The 20,401-nt window shown below is 36.1% G+C and overlaps 3 protein-coding genes, 1 long non-coding RNA gene and 1 pseudogene across 4 annotated transcripts; 2 read left to right on the top strand and 3 right to left on the bottom strand.

The window, feature by feature from the left end:
• The first annotated feature begins 784 nt into the window (after positions 1-784).
• Positions 785-4,415, top strand: LOC106412265 (annotated as a pseudogene).
• A 371-nt stretch (positions 4,416-4,786) lies between these two features.
• Positions 4,787-6,577, bottom strand: LOC106397520. Its single transcript, XM_022703162.2, has 5 exons — positions 6,436-6,577; positions 6,027-6,311; positions 5,513-5,959; positions 5,378-5,476; positions 4,787-5,315 (listed from the first exon to the last, which is right to left on the bottom strand). The coding sequence occupies exons 2-5, from the start codon at positions 6,081-6,083 to the stop codon at positions 5,154-5,156; spliced, it is 765 nt and encodes a 254-aa protein (XP_022558883.1). The 5' UTR covers positions 6,084-6,311; positions 6,436-6,577; the 3' UTR covers positions 4,787-5,153.
• Positions 6,578-6,816: 239 nt separating this feature from the next.
• On the top strand, positions 6,817-10,196 carry LOC125587489. Its single transcript, XR_007323771.1, has 3 exons — positions 6,817-7,797; positions 7,959-8,619; positions 8,704-10,196. It is a non-coding gene; the product is annotated as an uncharacterized LOC125587489 (long non-coding RNA).
• Positions 10,197-14,360: 4,164 nt separating this feature from the next.
• Positions 14,361-16,727, bottom strand: LOC106422505 (UPF0725 protein At2g20620-like). The gene is made up of 8 exons (XM_013863290.3): positions 16,283-16,727; positions 16,088-16,190; positions 15,924-16,012; positions 15,549-15,834; positions 15,257-15,451; positions 15,051-15,160; positions 14,872-14,958; positions 14,361-14,786 (listed from the first exon to the last, which is right to left on the bottom strand). The coding sequence occupies exons 5-8, from the start codon at positions 15,393-15,395 to the stop codon at positions 14,574-14,576; spliced, it is 549 nt and encodes a 182-aa protein (XP_013718744.1). The 5' UTR covers positions 15,396-15,451; positions 15,549-15,834; positions 15,924-16,012; positions 16,088-16,190; positions 16,283-16,727; the 3' UTR covers positions 14,361-14,573.
• A 1,570-nt stretch (positions 16,728-18,297) lies between these two features.
• LOC106397526 (UPF0725 protein At2g20620-like) lies at positions 18,298-20,154 on the bottom strand. Its single transcript, XM_013838123.3, has 8 exons — positions 20,048-20,154; positions 19,885-19,974; positions 19,623-19,817; positions 19,311-19,523; positions 19,058-19,238; positions 18,840-18,961; positions 18,685-18,771; positions 18,298-18,596 (listed from the first exon to the last, which is right to left on the bottom strand). The coding sequence occupies exons 1-8, from the start codon at positions 20,096-20,098 to the stop codon at positions 18,381-18,383; spliced, it is 1,155 nt and encodes a 384-aa protein (XP_013693577.1). The 5' UTR covers positions 20,099-20,154; the 3' UTR covers positions 18,298-18,380.
• Positions 20,155-20,401: the final 247 nt, after the last annotated feature.

Genomic DNA, 20,401 nt, shown 5'->3' on the forward strand with positions numbered 1-20,401 from the left:
TAAGATCTATAATATTATTTGCGAAGTAAATTTTTGCATCCGAGCTCTCATGTTAAAAGTTAGAGCAATTAATATCGTTTATACCCTTAATGAATAAATTATATAAATTAGTCAAAAATAAAAATGAATTTAAAATATATCTGATTAAATAAATGATTAAAATTAATAATAATAGGAATTATCTAAAATATAAATAATTAAAAACGATTTTCTATTAATACTGTTATATTTATATATTATATTAGATAATTGATTATAGATAAATATAATAAAATTTTCAAAAGTAAAAACATGTTTTAAAACATAAGATAATTCTTAGATATATTCTGTTGTTATCTGAAAATAAAACATGTTATAAACCATAACATAATTCTTAAATATATTATGTTGTTATCTGAAAATAATATTTTATTATAAAATTTATAGTTAGATATAAAACAATTTATAATTAAATGCTAATCAATCAAATAAATAAAATTTCTAAAATATTTTTAATATGTGAATTTTTAAAATTTAACACAACAATAAGCAAATATATATACATATATTTATATATATATTGATAAAAACTAATGAATATATATTAATGATATTTTATTTATATGTTATATTAGATAATTGACTATAAGTAAATATAATAAAATTCTCAAAAATAAAATATATTTTAAAAAACATATAATAATTCTTATATTTGTTTTGTTTTTATCTGAAAATAAACCTTTTTATTATAAATTATAAAGTTTTTTGGAAAGGAAGGAATAGTAAAGTTTTTAGTAATTTGGATATGGATCCTCGACATACGTTCAAATTGGCAGAAACAGAATCAACACTCTGGGCTGAGGCACATGTATCCAAGGAAAACATGAGAGTCTTACCGGTCGAGCCTACAACCCTTCCTTTGATTCTAGGAACATGGTGCTTCATAGATGGTTCTTGGAAGGAGAATGATGTTTTCTCAAGACAAGGTTGGCTTAGTATTTTAGAAGGTTTTGCTGGTTTGTTGGGGGCGAGGAATGTACGGGCTTGTCTAACTCCTCTGCATGCGGAGATAGAAGCTCTATTATGGACAATGGAATGTATGAAAAATTTACGTCAATTTCAGGGTACATTTGCAACGGATTGTTCTCAATTGATGAAGATGCTTTCGGAACCAGAAGAAATGCCAGCATTTGCAAATTATTTGGAAAATATCAAAACCCTGAGAAAGAGTTTCATTAGACCAGAGATCATCTATGTACCGAAGATGCAAAATTCAAAAGCGGATAGTCTAACACGCAGTGTCAGGAAACAACTATCTTTCGTCGTTCACATGGATTAGGATCTCTCGGTGTGGTCCACAGAGTCAGTATGAGTCTGTTTTTGATGACAAATTTTTTTTTAGAAAGTTTAATGTTTGATTTATCTTTTTAAAAACATAATTAATAATTTATTATGTTTAATAGTTATAAACATGTAAATATCTATAAGAACACTATACCCGCAAGTTTGATCTTTAAGTTGAAATTTTTTTTGAACATTCTAAAAATATGCTATATGATTAACTCAACTGTACGTATAAAGTCTAACAGATTTCAAGTCCGGCTCCTTAACCACTCGGACATATTGACTGTTGTACCTATTTGTCAGACTATATGTTAAAATATTGCATCGAGAGTTAGTTGAAGCCAGTAAAATTGAGTGTATAATGGCTTCGAATGGCATGCAGATCAAAAAAACGCAGATCAAATCCAAAACGCTAATCAAGCAGAACAAATACAGTTCATGCAGAACAAATGCAGATCTAACTGGTTAAGTTAATTTATCGAATTAGTGTATTTAACCAAATATTAAAAATAATTTTGTAAATTAAATATCTAAAACAAAAATACAAGTTCTTATCAATTATTTTTTATTAATTTAATAAATGCAAAAAAAGTTTAAACATTATATAAAAGTTAAACACAATTATAACAAAAAAAATCATAAACAAGAAAAAATATAATTCTAATAAATATATTGAAACTTAAAAATTATATAAAATTCATTAAAATGACAAAAGTATTTTTTCTATTTAATTATTTTTATAGTCCAAATTACGAGTTTTACCGGTTTTTACGAGATTTGAAGGTTTAATTCAAATCCGATCTTTAGAGTAACCCGAAACATGAAGATGGATGAGTTACGGTTTGACCGGCCAGTCCAGTCTGGTTTTCAAACACTATTCAAAACAGTTGTATCTTTATTTATCAAATAAACTTACTAAATTATCATATTTAATTAAATGTTAGAAAATAATAATTAAAATTAAATATATAAACCAAATATACAAATTCTAATTTATAAATAATGAAATTTAAATTACCAAACATCATAGATATATTCATTAGAATAAGTTTTACAAAATATTTGAAAATAAAATTTTATTAATTATTTTAATTATATTACTCATAACAAGAATAAAAATAAAATATACTATAATATATATGTTTTCTATCAATGTAAATATTATAAATGATTTTTAGTAAAGCAAAGAAAATAGATAATACAAAAATAATATATATATATATATATATATATATATATATATATATATATATATATATATATATATATATATCTAGTTATTGCAAACATAATATATAAAAATATGAATATGTTGAATATATACTTTTGATGTCAAAAACAAAAAAAGAATATATACTTTTATGTTAATGTTTTATAAAATTATTTAAATTCTATAACATAAACTCATTTTAAAATAAATTATTTATAAAACGAAATTATTAAATTTTGTTTAAAAGATTTAGTTATTTAGTTTCAAAGTGAATAACATGAATTAGCAAAGTAGACTATCTATTAATAATTAATAGCCAATATAAATAAATTTATATTATTGATCTGTAAGTGTACAGCCTCTTTTTCTTCCTTAGTTGCAGATCAAAATATTTATGTGCAATTTAGATCTGCATGCAGATTTTTTATTTTTTAATTATTTATTTTTGATCTGCAAAAAATGTGTTGAATGGCAAAAAAATTGCAGTCCAATCTGCATTTAAAATGTTTTGCATTTATTCTGCATCTTTCCTGTGTTACATTCAAAGCCAATGAATCCAACAAATATGAATATAAATAATTTGAGCAAAAAATCATTGCCTTTAAAAATTCCCTGACAAAAAAACTGTCAAAGCAGAGAGAAACTATTGATTCGCTTTGCACCAGATCAAATTGGTTCTCCATTGGACAATATTGTCAAGAAACCAGAATCTTGTGGTGCAAAGGAATCTAGCAAAACTTTGGAGGAAACTGAAACTTGAATCACAATTTGGTCAAAAGCATGTCACTGATATACAGTTTGATGGATAGTATAATTTATTCTAAAGAAAAAACATCAAGTGGTGGAACTCCATCAATATGTGAAACTGAATCAGTTCTAACCACATCAAAACGAGTTGGTTCATGCCAACGAGATGCTGACAGAGACTGCTTTGAACCCAAATCACATAGAATTGCAGGAAGTAGCTCTTGCGCAGTTTGATGAGTGTGTTTTAGTGCTGATGAAGACACACTGCCTTGATAATCAGGCTTAACACCATATAGGCTTATCAGAGAGAATAACGTTGAAGAAGTTGGGTTGTATCAAGACAAAACTCTATAACTCTATCCCTGTGGCTACCATTGCATTCTATGATTGGTGGGAATGTTGATGAACATGCTTTTGCCTCCTCACCACTGCCTCTCTCCCTCAAATTTAAGCCTAGTACAGTTGCAACCCATGAATCCATAGCTTATGTTTTATTGAATTACTTTTAGCCCTTTCACTCTACCATTTACTTGTAACTGTCAATGCACCAAGTGTCACTCTTAAGTTTTATCACTCACTCACTTCTCATCACAAACACAAAACAAATCTCAACCATATTCACTTCCTAAACTCTCTAATGGCGCTACTAAACCAAGTCTCTTGGTTACCTTCACTGTGATGCTCATGCTCATTGTGGCTTCACCCACAGTGACATCTCGACCACTCATGAAGCCAACCGTTGGTGTGTACGCACCTTCTCCTTCCACAAGCCTTGTCAACCGCTGATGAAGAAGAAACAGGTTACTGCTGGGACTCACTGATGCAGCTTCAACACTGTTGGAGAGCTGATCTTGTTCTTCCTTAACCGGTGAGACTTATTACACTGGACCTGGGTGTTGCAGTGCAATAAGAACCGTTGGACTCTCTCAAGTGCTGGTCTACTATGATTGGTGCTCTTCTTGGTTTCACTCCTCAAGAAGGTGACGTGCTCCAAGGTTACTCTGATGACGACAAGGACTCTGACCACAAGAATGGTGATGAACATGTTCTTGCCTCTTCACCACAGCCTTTGTCCCTCAAGTTCAAGTCTAGTAATGTTGTTAACCCTCTTGAATCCAGACACTATGTTCTCTAGTTAACGAGTTTCTCATGTAATTACTTTAGCCTTTTCATTCTACCATTTACATGTAACAGTCAAGGCCCCAAGTGTCTCTATATAAACTAAACTCTCTACGGTTATCACCAAACACAAACAAATCTCAAGCATATCAATCTTCAGAGAAAACGGCTACCAAACTAAGTTTTGTGGTTACCTTGACTGTGACGCTCATGCTCATGGTGTGAACAGCTGGAACCAACCGTGGGTGCACCTTGTCCTTCCACAAGCCTTAATGTGCCGTCTCAGGCTTGATGAAGAAACAGGTTACTGCTGTGACTCACTGATGCAACTGTTCTGGACAGTTGATCTTGTTCTTCCTTAACCGTTTTATTTTTCCAAGAGAAATATGATTATCTAAAAGATTCGTTTACTCAGAACAAGGTTTTGACAAATCTAGCAAACATAATCCTCTTCTTGTCAGATCCAGTCATACCCTTTGTTAAATCAATGAACGATCCACCAACACACATAATAACCCTAAGCGCTGTTCAGGTCAACAGACAGTAGGAAAAGATACTAATAATTAAAAGAGTTTATGAGCCACAGCTACGGCACCATGGTACAGAAAATTTGGGGATAATAATAAAACACAAGAAAAGCTTATCATGTCTTAGATTAGAAACAACTAGGGGCGTTAAAGAAACTTGAAATAATTGCTAGATAGAACGACAAACGTTAGTTGGAGGGGTTTTAATTACTCTCAGCGACTCTCACTCATGGGAGGAAACTATGATCCGCAACATCCACTGTACTTATGGTCTTGGAAGGTTGTCCAAGTAACTCTGCCACAATGTCAATGAAATTTTTCACACCTCTTTTGCTAGTCCTGATGTGGCCAGCTAGATCCACTAAAACCGGAGGATATCGTCTAGCAACCTAGTAAACACAAGTTCATTATGATTTTGCTAGGCAGAAAAAGAAAAGAAAAAAACACGGACCTCATCGAAGAAAGCATATGTCCTTGCGGGTGTTATCTTGAAAATTTCATCGTAGAGATGCATGATCCCGTAGTCGATTATGATCTTCAATAACTCCCTCTACAAAAAAAAAAAAAAAAAAAATTTCAAAAAAACCTGATTATCAGATAAATAGATGCCAACATCAATGACGAAGGTAGGTGGCTGAGACGTAAATTCAACGGACATATGCAAGATAAATTGTAAAAGCGTGGAACTCTTGCCATCCCAATCCCATAGATATGGAATACTGACGCTACCATTGGCAGCTACATGCATTTGCTTATGGTTGATTCCCGTAATACCGTCTTCGCAGACTACCCACGCTTGAGGAGGATCCTTAGGATAAGACTCTGGTAGATAAATGGTGATAAAAGCTTTGAAAGAGTTTCCCTTGTAGATATACTCAACATCACCAGTTAAGTTGAGCAGATTAGCCACTGGGTCGGATTTCATCCACGGGAAACAATAGAGTGTTTCCCTGATATGTGCCAAGACATCATCCAAGTGGGCATGAGCAAGACCCCAACTCCTCATGGTGTCAAAAAATTTAGTAAGGTCTACCTGTAGATAAGGATTTGACAATTAACTCCCATGATAATTCAAATATTTACAATCACATATAACTTACCTTAAATCGGTTGGGAGCTTTGATTGGAGGATAGAATCCATTGTAGAAGAAGTTCATTAACAATATTCAGATATTTGTTTCGCATCGGCTCACCTCCTTGTTCAATGTATAGTGCTACATCATTTGGCTGTGGAACAATTCGGCGAGTAACCTGATCGATAAACCTTTTTTTTGCTTGGGCAGGAAACGTTTGAATCTTGTCATACAGACTCTTCCCATGAAGAGCTAAAAGGTCCTCCATATCTTTCTGCATCTTCGACAAATCGGATGAGGAAGAAGCCATAGCTGTTGATTTGACAAGGACAAATCAAATATGTAGAGAGTAGAAATTGAAATTAGGGTTTGTACTTGACAATAGCTATTGAACGATTAGATCACGATTACGAAGAGATTTGAAAAAAGAGTTTACCTCTTTACGGTTTGCCAGCGAGAGTGTGTGTGACTGTTGAAGCTTTTTTCAATTCTCGGCGGTGATGGAGATGAACCGTCGCGGAAAGAGTTAATCCGGACAATTGAAGCTATTTAGGTCTGGGACACTAAACCGGTCCGAAAAATTCAATTCGAACTGTGAAATATTTGATTGAATTTCCGGTTATGATTATTATTTAAACCGTTTAAAATCTACAACTTAGCGTTACAAATTAATATGGGTTAGTTGGTTATACAATAATTTGCCAACTCTAGTGGTTAGTGATGCGTTGATAATCTCTGGGAACCCGGGTTCGACGGAATGTTTGCTCAATTTTTGTGTTTTTGTTTTCTATTCAAACGAAACTATGTCGTTTTGTTAGAGTAAGCTGACTCTCTGTTATGACCCAATGTTTCTGATAATTGCTCTGTTTTGTTTGAATAGTCTGGCATATAAGACAAGAGATTCTCTGAGAATTTTGATTGCCGAACTCCAATCACATAATAACAGCACTACCATATTGAAATCTCGTTTCAATGAGAAAATGTGATGGTCAAGGCCGAGTAGAACAAATGTGTGATTATGTGTACACGTGAAGTGGAGATCCAGGTATGAGGACAACATCTGCCCCACACAATATTAGAGATAAATGTCCCACATCGAATATTGAAAGGGATCCCTAACAATCTATTATTATAAAGAAATGTGCCTCTCTCCTTATTAGGACACGTCATCAATTAGAAGCAGCAGAAGCCGACATCTGTCCTACTCTCACGTAAGTCTCGCTGCCCTTTATGTTTCTAATGGGCTTTCAAATGCATGTGTATTCTCTGGGCTTCAAAATATTATGTTAGATTGAATATTTACTTAATATGTCCCAATATTGTCCTTTGAGTCGCCTTCTATTTCAATACGGTATCGGCGTTAGGGTTCTTCATAATCTGCAAATCTGCTTACGTCTAGCGTTTATAGAGATTTTGGTTTCTCTGAGAGAGATACTTCGTCGCTGTAAGATGTGCGTAGGCGTTTCGTTTTTTTTTACTCACCCCAATGTCGTTACAAGTTCATTGATTCAGCATTGATTCAACATCATTAAGTCTCGCTTTTCCCTCACGACCCACTACAACCACAATTATGCATTTAATGTCTCTTTATCCTCTTCCAAGCGGTGGATCTCATCTATAAAAAGGTTGGACATCCTGCATTGAAAATCATCCTCACAATTTCAAAATCATTCGATAATTCTTCCTCATGATAATGGCTAATAGTTTAATCTACTTGCATGATTCAGATTCTGAGAAGCCAAAAACGTTAAACACGGTGGCCAGTTGATGGCGTGTACATGATTTTCATGATCCTAAGGTTCTCCGTTCTTGAAACTCATGAACATATTTTCTGTTAATTTTTCAGCTTTTATATTCATAAATCTTCAACTCTGTATACATATCTTTTTTCTAAACTATTTAAAATAATAAATCTTGAACCCATTTGTTTATTTGATTTATTTTATACATGAGTTTCAGTCGACACTCATGCCAGCCACCATTGATGGCCACTGTCTCGCCACCTTCCGACGCCGTGTCAATGCCGGTTCTCTGTTGACAGTTAGCTGGTTCGATGTGATACGGTGCAATCATAGCTTCTGACTAACCTACTCTCCTCTAATGATTCAGTTTATTAGTGATTCAACCACTTCTGATGAGAACCAAACCGGTCTCTCCAATACCTGAAGAACGGTTTAGGTTACGGAATCACGATTAGCTTCATGGCCTAGCCAATACAAACACACATATTCCAGGTTCATCCGCTTAATATCTGATTCATCCAAGATTAATTATTGAAACCTATAAATAATTGAGCGCTCCATTGACTCTCAGACATTATTGGAGAACTCACTGATGTGAAGAGTACAGTGAGTGATAAGCCATTCATCACCACTTTCATAACTGATTAAATATACGCTGGCTATTTCATATTATGGTTTTTCTGTTGGCAGTGAGCCAGTGATGTATATGTCAAGCAGTGGAGTTTCACTATATACTGGAAGGTTTTGGAGGTGATCCAAGAGTTGTTGTCACGACTGACATAAAATAATGATGATGATAATGGAGATGACATGCCTGGTGGCAATTCAGTACTCTCTAAGGTTAAGGCATACTGACGTTGACGATGAATTCATCTCAGGTAACTAAAGTTGCTTTTAAATCAAAATGTTTGGGTTGATGTTTCTTGGAAAATTATGCGAATTTATCACTCCATTGAAGACAGGCAAACAGAGGCGCCCATGGTTAGATTCTAAATATCTCTCTAGGGAGACACTTGAAAAGTTCAGCTATTCATTCACCAACAAGTACAACTACATGTATTTTGTTGTCTGTCATGCTTTTTTCTTTCTGTAAAATGAACAAACAGAATCGAGAATATATAGAACTCTCCACCAAATGATGAAAGAGTCTAATTAGAACATTGCTATTTACCGCATCCACATTTACGATTTTCAAGTTTATATGAAACTTCCATCTATTGTATCCTATCTGACATGACCTATCTCATACAGTAATTGCAGCTTGATTAGCTCGACAAACCCGGATGCTCCGGCCAGCTACTAATTCTTCTGAAAGTATTCTCACTGCCCATAACTCACCAAAATTCTTTTACTTCCTCAGCTAAAACTCAAACATTTAAAAGTTATGGAAGAGGAAGAACTCACGCTTTACCAGACACAAAAATGCATGTACATAACGACTATACTTTTCAAGACTAACAACCAAAGTGACAACAATCATTATCACCAATATACATTCCATTCGCAATCAAAACACACCAAATATATATTAACACATTATAAAAATTTGTTGAATGATAAAAATTTGACTTTAGGTCCACGTGGGCTATCATATTGTTTCCGTATTTGGGTCCATTTATTTTGGCCCATTAAAAATTGACGTATTAGTTCCTAACTGGAAACATAATATCTTCTTCTTCTCATCTTAGCTCTCTCCACCTTCATCTTCACCACCGTAAACCAAACATTGAATATCAATCACCACGTCCACAAACCACCATTGTAACTCTTCGTATCAACATAATTCCATGTAATTAAGATTGTGATAACCTTATACAGGCATCGGAGAAGCTGAGAAGCCATAAACTTCACGGTGGAAGCAGCAATGAGTCTGGTCGGAGAAAATGACCAGAGGTTACAATTTCTTACCCAAAAATGGAATTCAGTTCTCACGATCAAGAAGAATCAAAAAGAATAATAGAACATATAGAGCTCAGAAGGGCGAAGAAAGAGAGACGTACCTGAGTCTCTTTGGAAGAGACTGAGCTTGCTGTCCAAGCTCGAGACAAATAGGAAGCTGAGTTATCGATCCATGTTTGGTTCGTGAGACTGTTTCCCTCAAGAAAAGTCAATGGGAGTTACATGTCGGGATTAACATGTGAGTCAAAACTAGAAAGGATAAGCTTTACTCGGGTAAGGAGGGAGGTATGAGTGCGAGTCGTGAATATCTCTCAAGCTGACTGAATCGAAGATGGAGATGCATTCCGCGGAGATAAATTCATCGGAGGAATACAATATGGCCACTGGAGGCGTATGGAATCGAGTTATTTTTGACCATCCAGTAAATCGGGGCTTTAAGAGCACCAGCATTAATGAACCTCTGGTTGGGGTTCATAATTTAAATTTTTTATTATTTTTTTTTTCATTTTTTGTTTGTTATTTTTTTTAAAAAAAAAAAAAATTGACCAATAGCGGGCCGCCACGTGGCGTGGGGCCGCTGAACAGTAACGACTCAGGTTCATACAGAAGGAGTTTGGAGAGACAGGATCATCACTGCTACATATTATAATATTTTTTTTCTTGAAAAACGTGTGAATCCCCCTAATGAACCTCCAATGCTGATGCTCTAAAGACACGACAACGGAATCTCGGCAGAGTCGATGAGATTGTCATCGCAATGGAAACATACAAGAGTTTATTGGAGTCGAGAAGCTTTGGGGTTCTGTTCAGACAAAGCAGCGGCAAGGAGATTCGGTGCAAGGATAAACTTGGAGGTTAACGAAGATGGAGTTTGTCGGTGTGGAGAAGAAGATAAAGGGGACTTCTGTTTGATTCTTGGTGACGGAGAAAATAAGAGAATGTTAAAGTTGGGCCAGTGGATATTATTAATGGGCCTCAATTTTAACTTTGTTTTACAGCAGCTCACTCCAAATCTTAGCTTCAAGATACTTGCACGAAGATAAGTCGGTTAATTTCTTTTGTGAAATAGGAAAATAAGACATTCATGCAAAACGTGGAACTTCTAAAAGTGAAGGATGGGGAGGATGTGGTAAGCTTAATGGATCATCTGGGGAATCAAAATCACAAGAAATAGAGATAGTTAAAAAGATATCGGGTAGAAGAAATTAAGGAACACAAAAACTGTTAGAGTCATGTCGATAAAACTTTTTAAAATGAAAAAATAATAAATAATAAAAAGATCAATAAGGCAGTGCCAAACCAACAATGTACATGAGTTTCAACTTAAATCCTTTCACGATCTTTTTTAACATTGTTCAACAGATACTACAATTTAATTTTAAAATATTTAGCGAGCGACATTAAGGCACACTAAATCTTAGGGATACAAAACTATTTTCATAAGATGAAGGTTTAGAATATCTACACACAAGTAAAGTATATCCCGCCCGTAGGGCGGGCCGATCCTAGTATAATATATATCCCTAATACACAAGAGCACTGGTTTTGCTCAAAAAAAAAAAAACATAATCATTCCACTGCTTTCCTCCACTCTTGTAGCTAGACTCAAAATGCCATAATTCGAAGCGCTTTCTCCTCTTCTTAGTTCTCACAGAGACTATATGATGAACAGACAATAGCAAATTCAGTGTGTAACTGAGGTCGAGACATTAATTCCCTGTCGCACATCCAGGAAGCTCTCTCTCTCGGTCTACATCAGGCAAACGAGGTATCTCCAAAGAATCTGTCTCCAGTTTTAAGCCAGTCAGCTGCTCCATATAACTGTATCCCAAGGCTCAGAACTCAGCCCACTACACTGCTCCAATGCTGTATCAGGCTGCAAAGAGTCAGTCTTGTGTCTCTCTATTGCTCATAAGTCAGAGCTGAACTAGTTTAGGAGGACTTGCAATTTTCGAAACACAATTAGCCATGACAAAGTATCTCTAAGGATGGATTCCGATACAGAAACCAGTACCTGAGATAGTGCACTTATTCTGTCAATCTCCTCTGTAGCCCAAAGAGACTTGTCTGCTTCTGCTAATTTGCAGTCTCGCGTCAACTTCGTAGTGATCACCTCCTCATGTTCATCATCTTTACTTGCCTCCAACGTACTTACTGTTCTCAGAATCATCATATGTATCCAGCTTCTTCATCGTTTCATCATCTTCACTAATCATATGCATCACTCCATCAACAACAATATCTGTTGCTTGAGTCGATGATGTTGTATCAATGGCTTCTGCTTCATGCAGCATCAGCATTTGGTATCCTGATGGTAGACTGCTGATGCATAACCCCCCACCAAACATACAAGTCAAAAGCCCCAAAGTTCCAACAAATGTAGCATGCTTATCCCTCACAGCCAAATTAATCACAACTGTCAACCGCTTGTTAAACAAACCCAAGAACAATAATCCCCGTTGCAGAAATAGCTTGACAACAAGAGAACCCACAGGTAAAACCACTTGAATCTCATACCAATCAGACTCCTCACTAATCTCATGCTTAATCTTCTTCCCATTATAAGCAACTCAAGCGGAAACAAAAGCAAAGCCTCAAGGTTATTATAATGCACAATTACCTCATGTGCTAAAGTAGAAGAACATAGCTGCGGGGATCCCGAGGCTTGGACCTAATGCAAGAAGCCATTCAAGAGCGAGGGACATTTGATGGTGGTGTAATGCGAAACGAACATGATGATCATGAAGAATAGGGGATAAGAGGATGGGAAGCCAAGCGCCTTCATGGAACTGGAACTTGGTGAGTGAGGCAGAGAAGTTGTACTGAGGAGGAGAAAAGAAGGAACCAGATGGGCTAGAACAGGTGGCTTGTGCCAGCATAACCGCCATTACAGCCAAACCTGCAACCAACAGCAAAGTTTCAAGAACAGAATCTCTTGAGCCGACTGGTGAAAAGAATCTTTATACGCCGATGCATTTCCCAGGTGTTTGACATTATCTAAACCCAATAGTAACAGCAGTGCAGAGAACCAATCCAGATAATCGAGGGAAGCACCCAAGAGACTGGCTTTGGGTTTATTATTGAGAAAGTGCTGATGATGGTTCCCACAACAGAAGCAAAGAATAGGCACAGGACAGTGCACACATTTCTAAATAAAAAAAACAAGGAAATAAAGAAAGATTAGACTCTGTGGACCACAGAACAAAGTTTCAGCTATTGATACTGACTTGGAATCGATCATGTTCTGGTAATACCCAAATCTTAGTTTATGTTTTCGTGATTGTTTGCTAGATGCTCTGTTTTGATAGTTTATTTCTCTAATACTTTCAAGATTTTCTAGTTATGATTATCAGATACGTGTGTTCAGGACCGATTTAGTGTAATTTATAGTCTTGCTACTGGTGTGTGTCGTTTAGATTGTTGTAATGTATAGTCTTGCTATTGTTGTGTCTTGTTTCTAGTTTGATGAATTGGTGTTCTGCATCTTTTCTTAACTTGATGATGGGTTTTACTTTACTGTTTTCCTGTCTGTAAAGTAGTCAGTCTGTTCTGTTATGTGCTTGAATGTCATATAGATAACTGAATTTTTCTGGATGTGTTTTATGCTTTCAGGGGTTAACTGAGTGTACCTGCCAACTAAAATTTTAAGATACTTTTTGAATAAGTCATTGAGAAGCCATATCTGCGAGAAGGTAAACTCGATGACATAACTGAGGGATATGTATGTCCTTCTATTTTGACCTCGTAAAGACACTTTGTTGTTATCAAAGAGTCTCTCATTAGGATACATTTTTTTAATTTCTTTTGTGAGATTATACAACCTTCTTCGTAAAGATAAATTATTTCAATACTAAGATATGTTTTAAAAACAAAATATCTTAGAATCAATAAAAAGCATTTCAATTTCCCATAAACTGAGCAACCTCACTTCTAAGGTGGAAGAACAACCCATAATTCAGATCATCAAGTCGAAGAGAGGAGTTAACTATTATAATAAGAAAATATCGAATGCTATTGGTTTTGTGAGGATGATTTTCAAGAGATGAAACTTTACCTTTTTATGGGTGGAGATTCATTGCTAGGAAAAAGGGATAAAGCATGATACAATGAATGAGAAATCATGGAAGCATTTATGAAGGTTGTTACGTAACGATTCGAAAGATTACAATAGAAGACAAAAAGACGCAATTAAAGCTTGGCACGGAGGTTTTTCACGTCGATTTGATTCACTCAATTCATCATATCTCCTCCATAGCTGGTGTAAATCGAAGAGGACACGAGCCTTAATTTTTGGTCACGCCATCGGAAAAGACAACCTCTCTCCATTGAGCCAATTAAATGTTTAGAAGCCCATTAACATGTGAACAAACGAAACATAACTCGATTAAATGAAACGCAAAGTTTTACTTATCTGAACACGTGTCAGCTCCAGAACGCATGAGTTTCTGACGTGGCATCTTAGGTGGCATCATAGGAAATAAGCAAACATTTTTATATTTATATATATATATATAGATATATTAAAAAAATATTTTTTGATGGATTAAATTTGTAAGACTTGCAAGACGATTTTCAACCCAGGATACAAAGTTGATTCAACCACTAGTGTTCATACAATTAAACAAACAAAGGAAAAGGAGAGAGTGGTGAGAGATCGTCTTCCATCAAACCAAGAAAACAAGGTTAACTGAGAATCGAAAAAAAAAACACAACGAAAGAGTGATAGCTCGACCATATGATCGTATAAAATATGATACAAGTCTAAAAGACACCATGACACAGAATTTTTAGGGATAAAAATAAAGGCAACAAAAGCTTATCATGTCTTTATTAGAAACAAGTACGATGAATATTGGACAAGGCGTTAAATTAACTATAAATACTTGCTAGATAGAACACATACGTTACTTGATTACTCTCAGCCGCTCACACATCACATGAAACACTTGGCTTCAACGGATAAATGCTCGGGCCTCCCATCCCTTGTTCTCCTTATGACACCTTTGCAGACAACACCGCACCTTGTCCGGAAGCTAATATAGAAAACTGCATTATCCAACTTTACGTTTTTCATTGAGTCGACAACTTCTTTGGTTTGAACAGTTATCTTTCGCAGCTCAAGTGGCTTTCCATACTCAAACATGAACTGCAAGGCAAGACAAAACCAAAGAGAGATCCATTATACACAAATTCCCCTCTTTTTTTCTAAGTCATTTATTTAAAAAACTCACCGGGTCCGTCTGCTTCTTGGTGTACCAGGCTAGTTCAGCGTAAAGAAGAAGCCATTCTTTGGCTTGTTCCACCTCTGATTCTTTCATCTGAGAATAAAAGAACCAATGTCAGCAAAAAAAGAGAAAAGAAGCTGGGAATTAAAGAGCAAAAGGGAGGGAGGGAGGGAGGGGCTCATGACCTCGTAGTAATGCAGCTTACTGTCACCAGGCAACCAATCGGGCATGTTGCCTTTGAATAGTTCATCCAAGGAAAGTATGTCAAATCCACTTTCTTCCTTTTCCTCCTTTTCTGTGGTAAATAAATAATAATAGATGTTTTTTTTTAACAAACAAATAAAAATAAATTAATATAAGACCATTCACTCATTCATTTATTTATTTTTACCTGGAGGAAGTGGGGGCAAGGTTCTGCAGCGGGATGTGATAACATGGAAGCAATCTTTTTTCTGAGTGGGATACCAAACTTTTGTTTCAAACTTGCAAAAGCAACCTCTAGCTAGATCCCATGCTCGTAATGTCAACATTCCGGTGTGCCGGCTACTTCAGGCACAGCCGAACGCGAACGTTCAAAGTTAGTCCCCTACAAAACCAAAAATAAAAAGAAAAAATTTAGTAATTTCACAAGAAATAAATCAAGTATATATATTAGGTAGGCAAGACGCAGTAACAAACGTTACATTTTCGAGATTGTAGCAATGAAGTCCAATTTTGGCGCAGAGCAGAGGCTCCGCATGCATACAAAGCATCATTACGGCTGTTGTAAGACAAAACCAAGTGACCGCCGGGAGGAGTGGGAGTATAAGTAACTTGACAAGGAGCACTGAACTGAGGATAATTGGAGAAGTCATAATCTGGTGTAGAGTTCGGATTCATTGATGGTGATACCATTAAATCCAGTGGTAGATTCGCATCCAATGATGGTGATATCATTAAATCCAGTGGTAGAACAGCATCAAAATCCTCCTTCATTAAGAAAAGAAAGAATCCAATTACAAACATAACTTTAATCCATTGACCGGATAGTACTGAAATAAAACAGTGGATATACTTACCTCTTCAGAACTAGGAAGGTGCAAGTTTTCGAGCTCTGCCTCGGCCTCCTTAACGGGGATCAGCTCTTGGGGAGGAGGAGGTTTACAAACTGTGAAAATGCAAAGTCAAACACAACTTTAGTGCATATTTCCTTCAAAGAATATATATATAATATCAAAAATACCTTTTGATGATCCATGAAACTGTTTGTACGGTGGTAAAATAAAGTCGAAGGGTGATGTATATCCATTAAACGGCTGGTACCGTGGTAGAACAACATCGAGTTCCTTCAAATAATATAATAATATCCACCGATTATTTATTATTGCAGAAAGAGAGGAGAATATGACAATCTAAAAAACGAAAACAATCCAATTACCTTAACACTCAAGGTGTCACTGCTTTCTTCCTTCATCTCCACGTCAGACATTCTCACCCAACCCTAACGTTTTACAGAAAGGTACCTCTCTCTGCCCCCGCCCCCAAATTCTCCCAGAAACAAAATTAACTCCCCCTCCAATTCTTTATATACCCTAACCGAACCGAATCGATCCCAACCCGGTTGGTTCCGAACCGTGATACCGTACCGGAAATTTGAAAAAATAAAAACAAACGAATGGAACTTTGTAGGCTTAGTTCAAAAAATCCTAATAACCCAAACCCGTGTTTGCTTTCGCCCGAATCGGGTGTTTCACGATGCCTTAGTTTAGGTTGAGACAGAACAAGAGCGGTGGTCGTGGTTTTTTCTAGCCGGAGATCAGTTACTCGCCGTAGTCGTTCTTCTCTTCGCCATATGAAGCTAAATGGGCTGGGTTTGGGCTCTTTTGACCCCATTTTAATTAATGGGTTCTTTAGCCAATAAAATCAAATTTGGGGTGGAATGTAATATTCTAAAATTTAGGGTCTGCAATCTTATATTAACAGAGTTTTCAAATCTCTGTGATTCCCCTAGTTTGTATTAGGGGTGGGCACTTTACCCGATATCCGAAGTGGCACCCGAATCCGATCCGAAAAACCCGAACCGAAATCCGAACCGAAGTAGCAAAATACCCGAACGGGTATTGAATTAGGAGAGATTGGATACCCGAACCCGAATGGATAATATCCGAACCCGAATGGATATCCGAAGATAACCGAACATATGTATAATTAACTTTATATTTCTAGTTTACATCTCTCATTTTATATAAAATATTTATATTAATACTACACATACTTTAAGTTCATATGATATACATGCAATTACGAAAAAATGATTTGCTACTCACTTAAAAAGCATGTCAAGTTTTTTTATTTCAAAAATTAACAAAAAGTTACATCCAAAATTTAAAAACAATAACTAAATTAATGCATTTTTAGTTTTAAAATGTTATGTCCAAATCTATTAACCATTTAATCTATTAAAAAAAAAAGTTAAGCAAAATTTATATTCTTCAAAACAAGAAATTTAAGAAATGAAAAATTTAATTTTTTTTTCAAAATCTAAATATCCGAACCCGATCCAAAATAACCGAATCCGAACTAAAAATACCCGAACCCGACCCGAAGTATAGAAATACCCGAACGGGTTCTACACCTCTATACCGAAATACCCGAAAATCCGAAATACCCGACCCGAACCCGAACGGGTACCCGAACGCCCACCCCTAGTTTGTATGTTGGATTGTGGATGTCCAAAAAGACATTCCAAGTGAGAATACAAGATTTAATTAGCGTGCCCCTGTTGTAGATAATATAAGTTTAAAGACAACATTACGATTACACAAGGCGTTAAATCAACTTAGAGCCTGATTGGTTTCCCCGCTACCACCCGCAAACGCAGCTTTTGCAGTTGGTAGCGGTTGACAGCGTTTCGAAACAATCATCCAAACCGTTACAAATCGCTTCAAACCGCTCCGAACCTCTTAAAATCAAAAGCTGGTTCCAGCTAGCGTTTGCGGTTGCGGGAGGATAATTTTTTTTTCTTTTTCTTTAAAAACCATATAAATACAAAAATAAAAATATTCAATAAATTTTTTAAAATGGAATTATAAAAATACTAAAATATATCAATTATATTTTAATTAATATTATAAAATTTTAAAATAAAAATATTTTCTATAATTTTAAAAATTTAAAACTATAACTTTGAAAATATAATTTACATATTTATTATAATATTATGATTTTTGATATTTTTATAATTATATAAAATGTAAATATTGTTAATTTATTATTTAACCGCTGCTGTATTTGGTAGTTAACCAGTCATAATTATCCCGCAAACGCATCAATTTTTAACCACAGAACCAGTCGTACAAATCTCTTAAAACTACTAGAAATCGCAACCACCCGCATCCGCAAACGCCCGCAGCCGCAACCGCAACCGCTGCGTTTGAACCGGTCAGGCCCTTATAAGATATACTTGCTAGCGTAGATAGAAAACTACAAACGTTTATAATTTCTCTCATAGTCAACCTCAGAAGAGACTCTTCACATCACATGAAGCACTTGGCTTCAAGGGATAGATGCTCTGGAATCCCATCGCTTGTCCTCCTGATGATACCTTTCCAGACATCACCGCAACTTGTTTTGAAGGTTATGAAGAAGACTGCATTATCCAACAGCTCGACCTCTTTCAGAGAGTCGACAACTCCTCTGGTTTGCACAACAACCTTTCCGAGCTCCAGGGGCTTTGAACGCTCAAACATGAACTGTAACACAACACCAAGAAGAGATTCCTTATAATAACATAGTATAAACACACACAAAAAAAAAGAGTCATTTGTTTTGGGTACTCACCGGGTCCGTCTGCTTCTTGGTGTACAAGGCTAGTTCAGCGTAAAGATGAAGCCATTCTTTGGCTTGTTCCACCTCTGATTCTTTCATCTGGAGAATAAATAATCAATCAATGTCAGCAAAAAAAAAGAAGAATTAAAGAGGGAGGGGCTCATGACCTCGTAGTATTGCAGCAGCAGCGTACTAGTGGCATAGTCATCAGGCAACCAATCGGGCATGTTGCCTTTGAAAAGCTCATCCACGGAGAGTGTGTCAAATCCACATTGGAATCCATCTTCCCCTGTGGTAGACATGACCAACAAAGTATATCATATAGAGAGAAACATAGAAAAAAAAAAACAGAAAAGATATAAGACCATTTTTGCAATCATATTACCTGGAGGAGGAGGTGGGGGCAAGGGCCTGCAGCGGGTTGTGACAACATGGAAGCAATCTTTATTCTCAGTTGCAAGCCGAACGTTTGTTTCAAACCTGCAAGTGTAATTGCGTGCTGGATCCCTTGCCTCTAAGGTCTGGTCATAATCTCGAGGCAGACCCAAACGTTCAAAGTGTGTCCCCTACAAAATAAAAAAACATATTATTATATATATGGTTAAGGCAGAAGCAAGTAAAAGAAAAAGAGAGATAACCTTTTCGAGATTGTAGCAATGGAGTGCGATTTTAGCAAAGAGCAGTGGCTTGGCGTGCATAGCATCCTGAGATTGAGAGTAACTGTAACCGCCAGGGGCAGTGGGACTATAAGTTGGACTCGGAGTGTACGTATGGTAATAGGTTCTTCCATATACCAAGTCAGATGGAGTTGGTGACTGCATATATAACGACCGCTTGCCCGGTTTGGGTTCCTTCAGAGAATGAACATCAACACCGATTCAATGCAAAATAATACAGGAAAGAGCAAAACTTTTTAAAAAATAATAATAATAATAACGGGGAGGGGGTACCGGTAGAAGAATAGAAGTAGAAGGCAATTTTATGGCCACTGGACTCCAACTGATGCGGCCGGAGGGAGGAGGTCCCCAATCAGTGAAAGGATCCTGATATGGTGGTGGATAAAAGTCAACAAAACCTTGTGCTGATGGCTTGTAGGTCGGCGGCGGCGGCGGCGGCGGTGGTGGCGGTAGAGAAGCACCGAGTTCCTGAAGGATATGCACCACCAGGTTTAAAAAAAACGCCCACCACAAACTAGAAAACAAGACAAATTACCTTAACACTCATTGTGTTACTGTCAGCATAACTTGGTGGTGTTAATTCATTTAACGGCTGGTCTGGTGGTAGAACAGCAGCATCGAGTTCCTTCAAGAATAATATCACTGACTTAATGCAAAATACCCAAAGAAAGGAAACGTCAACTAAAGAATTCAATTACCTTATCACTCAAGGTGTTACTATCTCCCTTCTTCAGCACCGCGTCGGACATTCTCACTCAAGGTACCTTTTTTTCTCTCTTTCCCAGAAATAAAATCAACTCTCCCGAAATTCTCTCTACTTCCTTTATATACGGTTAGCAACTGAATTAGTTAGTAATTGGGCTTTTCTAAACTTTGAAGCCCAATAATGATAATCCAAACGGAACAAATAACTAAACCTATGGCCGGATAAACCGAAACCGAATCCGAATCGTTATACAAAAATATCCAAACCAAACCAAAATCCAAACTAAGATCCAAAAATATCTGAAATTACTTAAATATATTAATGTTGTAATATATGTTAAGGTGAA

Source organism: Brassica napus, chromosome A2 (genome assembly GCF_020379485.1).
Source record: "Brassica napus cultivar Da-Ae chromosome A2, Da-Ae, whole genome shotgun sequence".
Taxonomy (NCBI): domain Eukaryota; kingdom Viridiplantae; phylum Streptophyta; class Magnoliopsida; order Brassicales; family Brassicaceae; genus Brassica; species Brassica napus.

What these genes read in the sequence shown, in the direction of transcription:
- LOC106397520 (XM_022703162.2), bottom strand. Translation starts at nt 6,083, where the DNA reads ATGAACTTCTTCTACAATGGATTCTATCCTCCAATCAAAGCTCCCAAC. An exon ending in TCTATTTATCTGATAATCAG is followed by an intron (nt 5,477 to 5,512) that starts GTTTTTTTGAAA and finishes TTTTTTTTGTAG; the next exon opens with AGGGAGTTATTGAAGATCAT. An exon ending in CATATGCTTTCTTCGATGAG is followed by an intron (nt 5,316 to 5,377) that starts GTCCGTGTTTTT and finishes TGTGTTTACTAG; the next exon opens with GTTGCTAGACGATATCCTCC.
- LOC106422505 (XM_013863290.3), bottom strand. Translation starts at nt 15,395, where the DNA reads ATGTTGACATTACGAGCATGGGATCTAGCTAGAGGTTGCTTTTGCAAG. An exon ending in CTTGCCCCCACTTCCTCCAG is followed by an intron (nt 15,161 to 15,256) that starts GTAAAAATAAAT and finishes TATTTACCACAG; the next exon opens with AAAAGGAGGAAAAGGAAGAA. An exon ending in GTAAGCTGCATTACTACGAG is followed by an intron (nt 14,959 to 15,050) that starts GTCATGAGCCCC and finishes TTTTATTCTCAG; the next exon opens with ATGAAAGAATCAGAGGTGGA.
- LOC106397526 (XM_013838123.3), bottom strand. Translation starts at nt 20,098, where the DNA reads ATGTCCGACGCGGTGCTGAAGAAGGGAGATAGTAACACCTTGAGTGAT. An exon ending in GTAACACCTTGAGTGATAAG is followed by an intron (nt 19,975 to 20,047) that starts GTAATTGAATTC and finishes TTATTCTTGAAG; the next exon opens with GAACTCGATGCTGCTGTTCT. An exon ending in ATTGCTACAATCTCGAAAAG is followed by an intron (nt 19,239 to 19,310) that starts GTTATCTCTCTT and finishes TTTATTTTGTAG; the next exon opens with GGGACACACTTTGAACGTTT.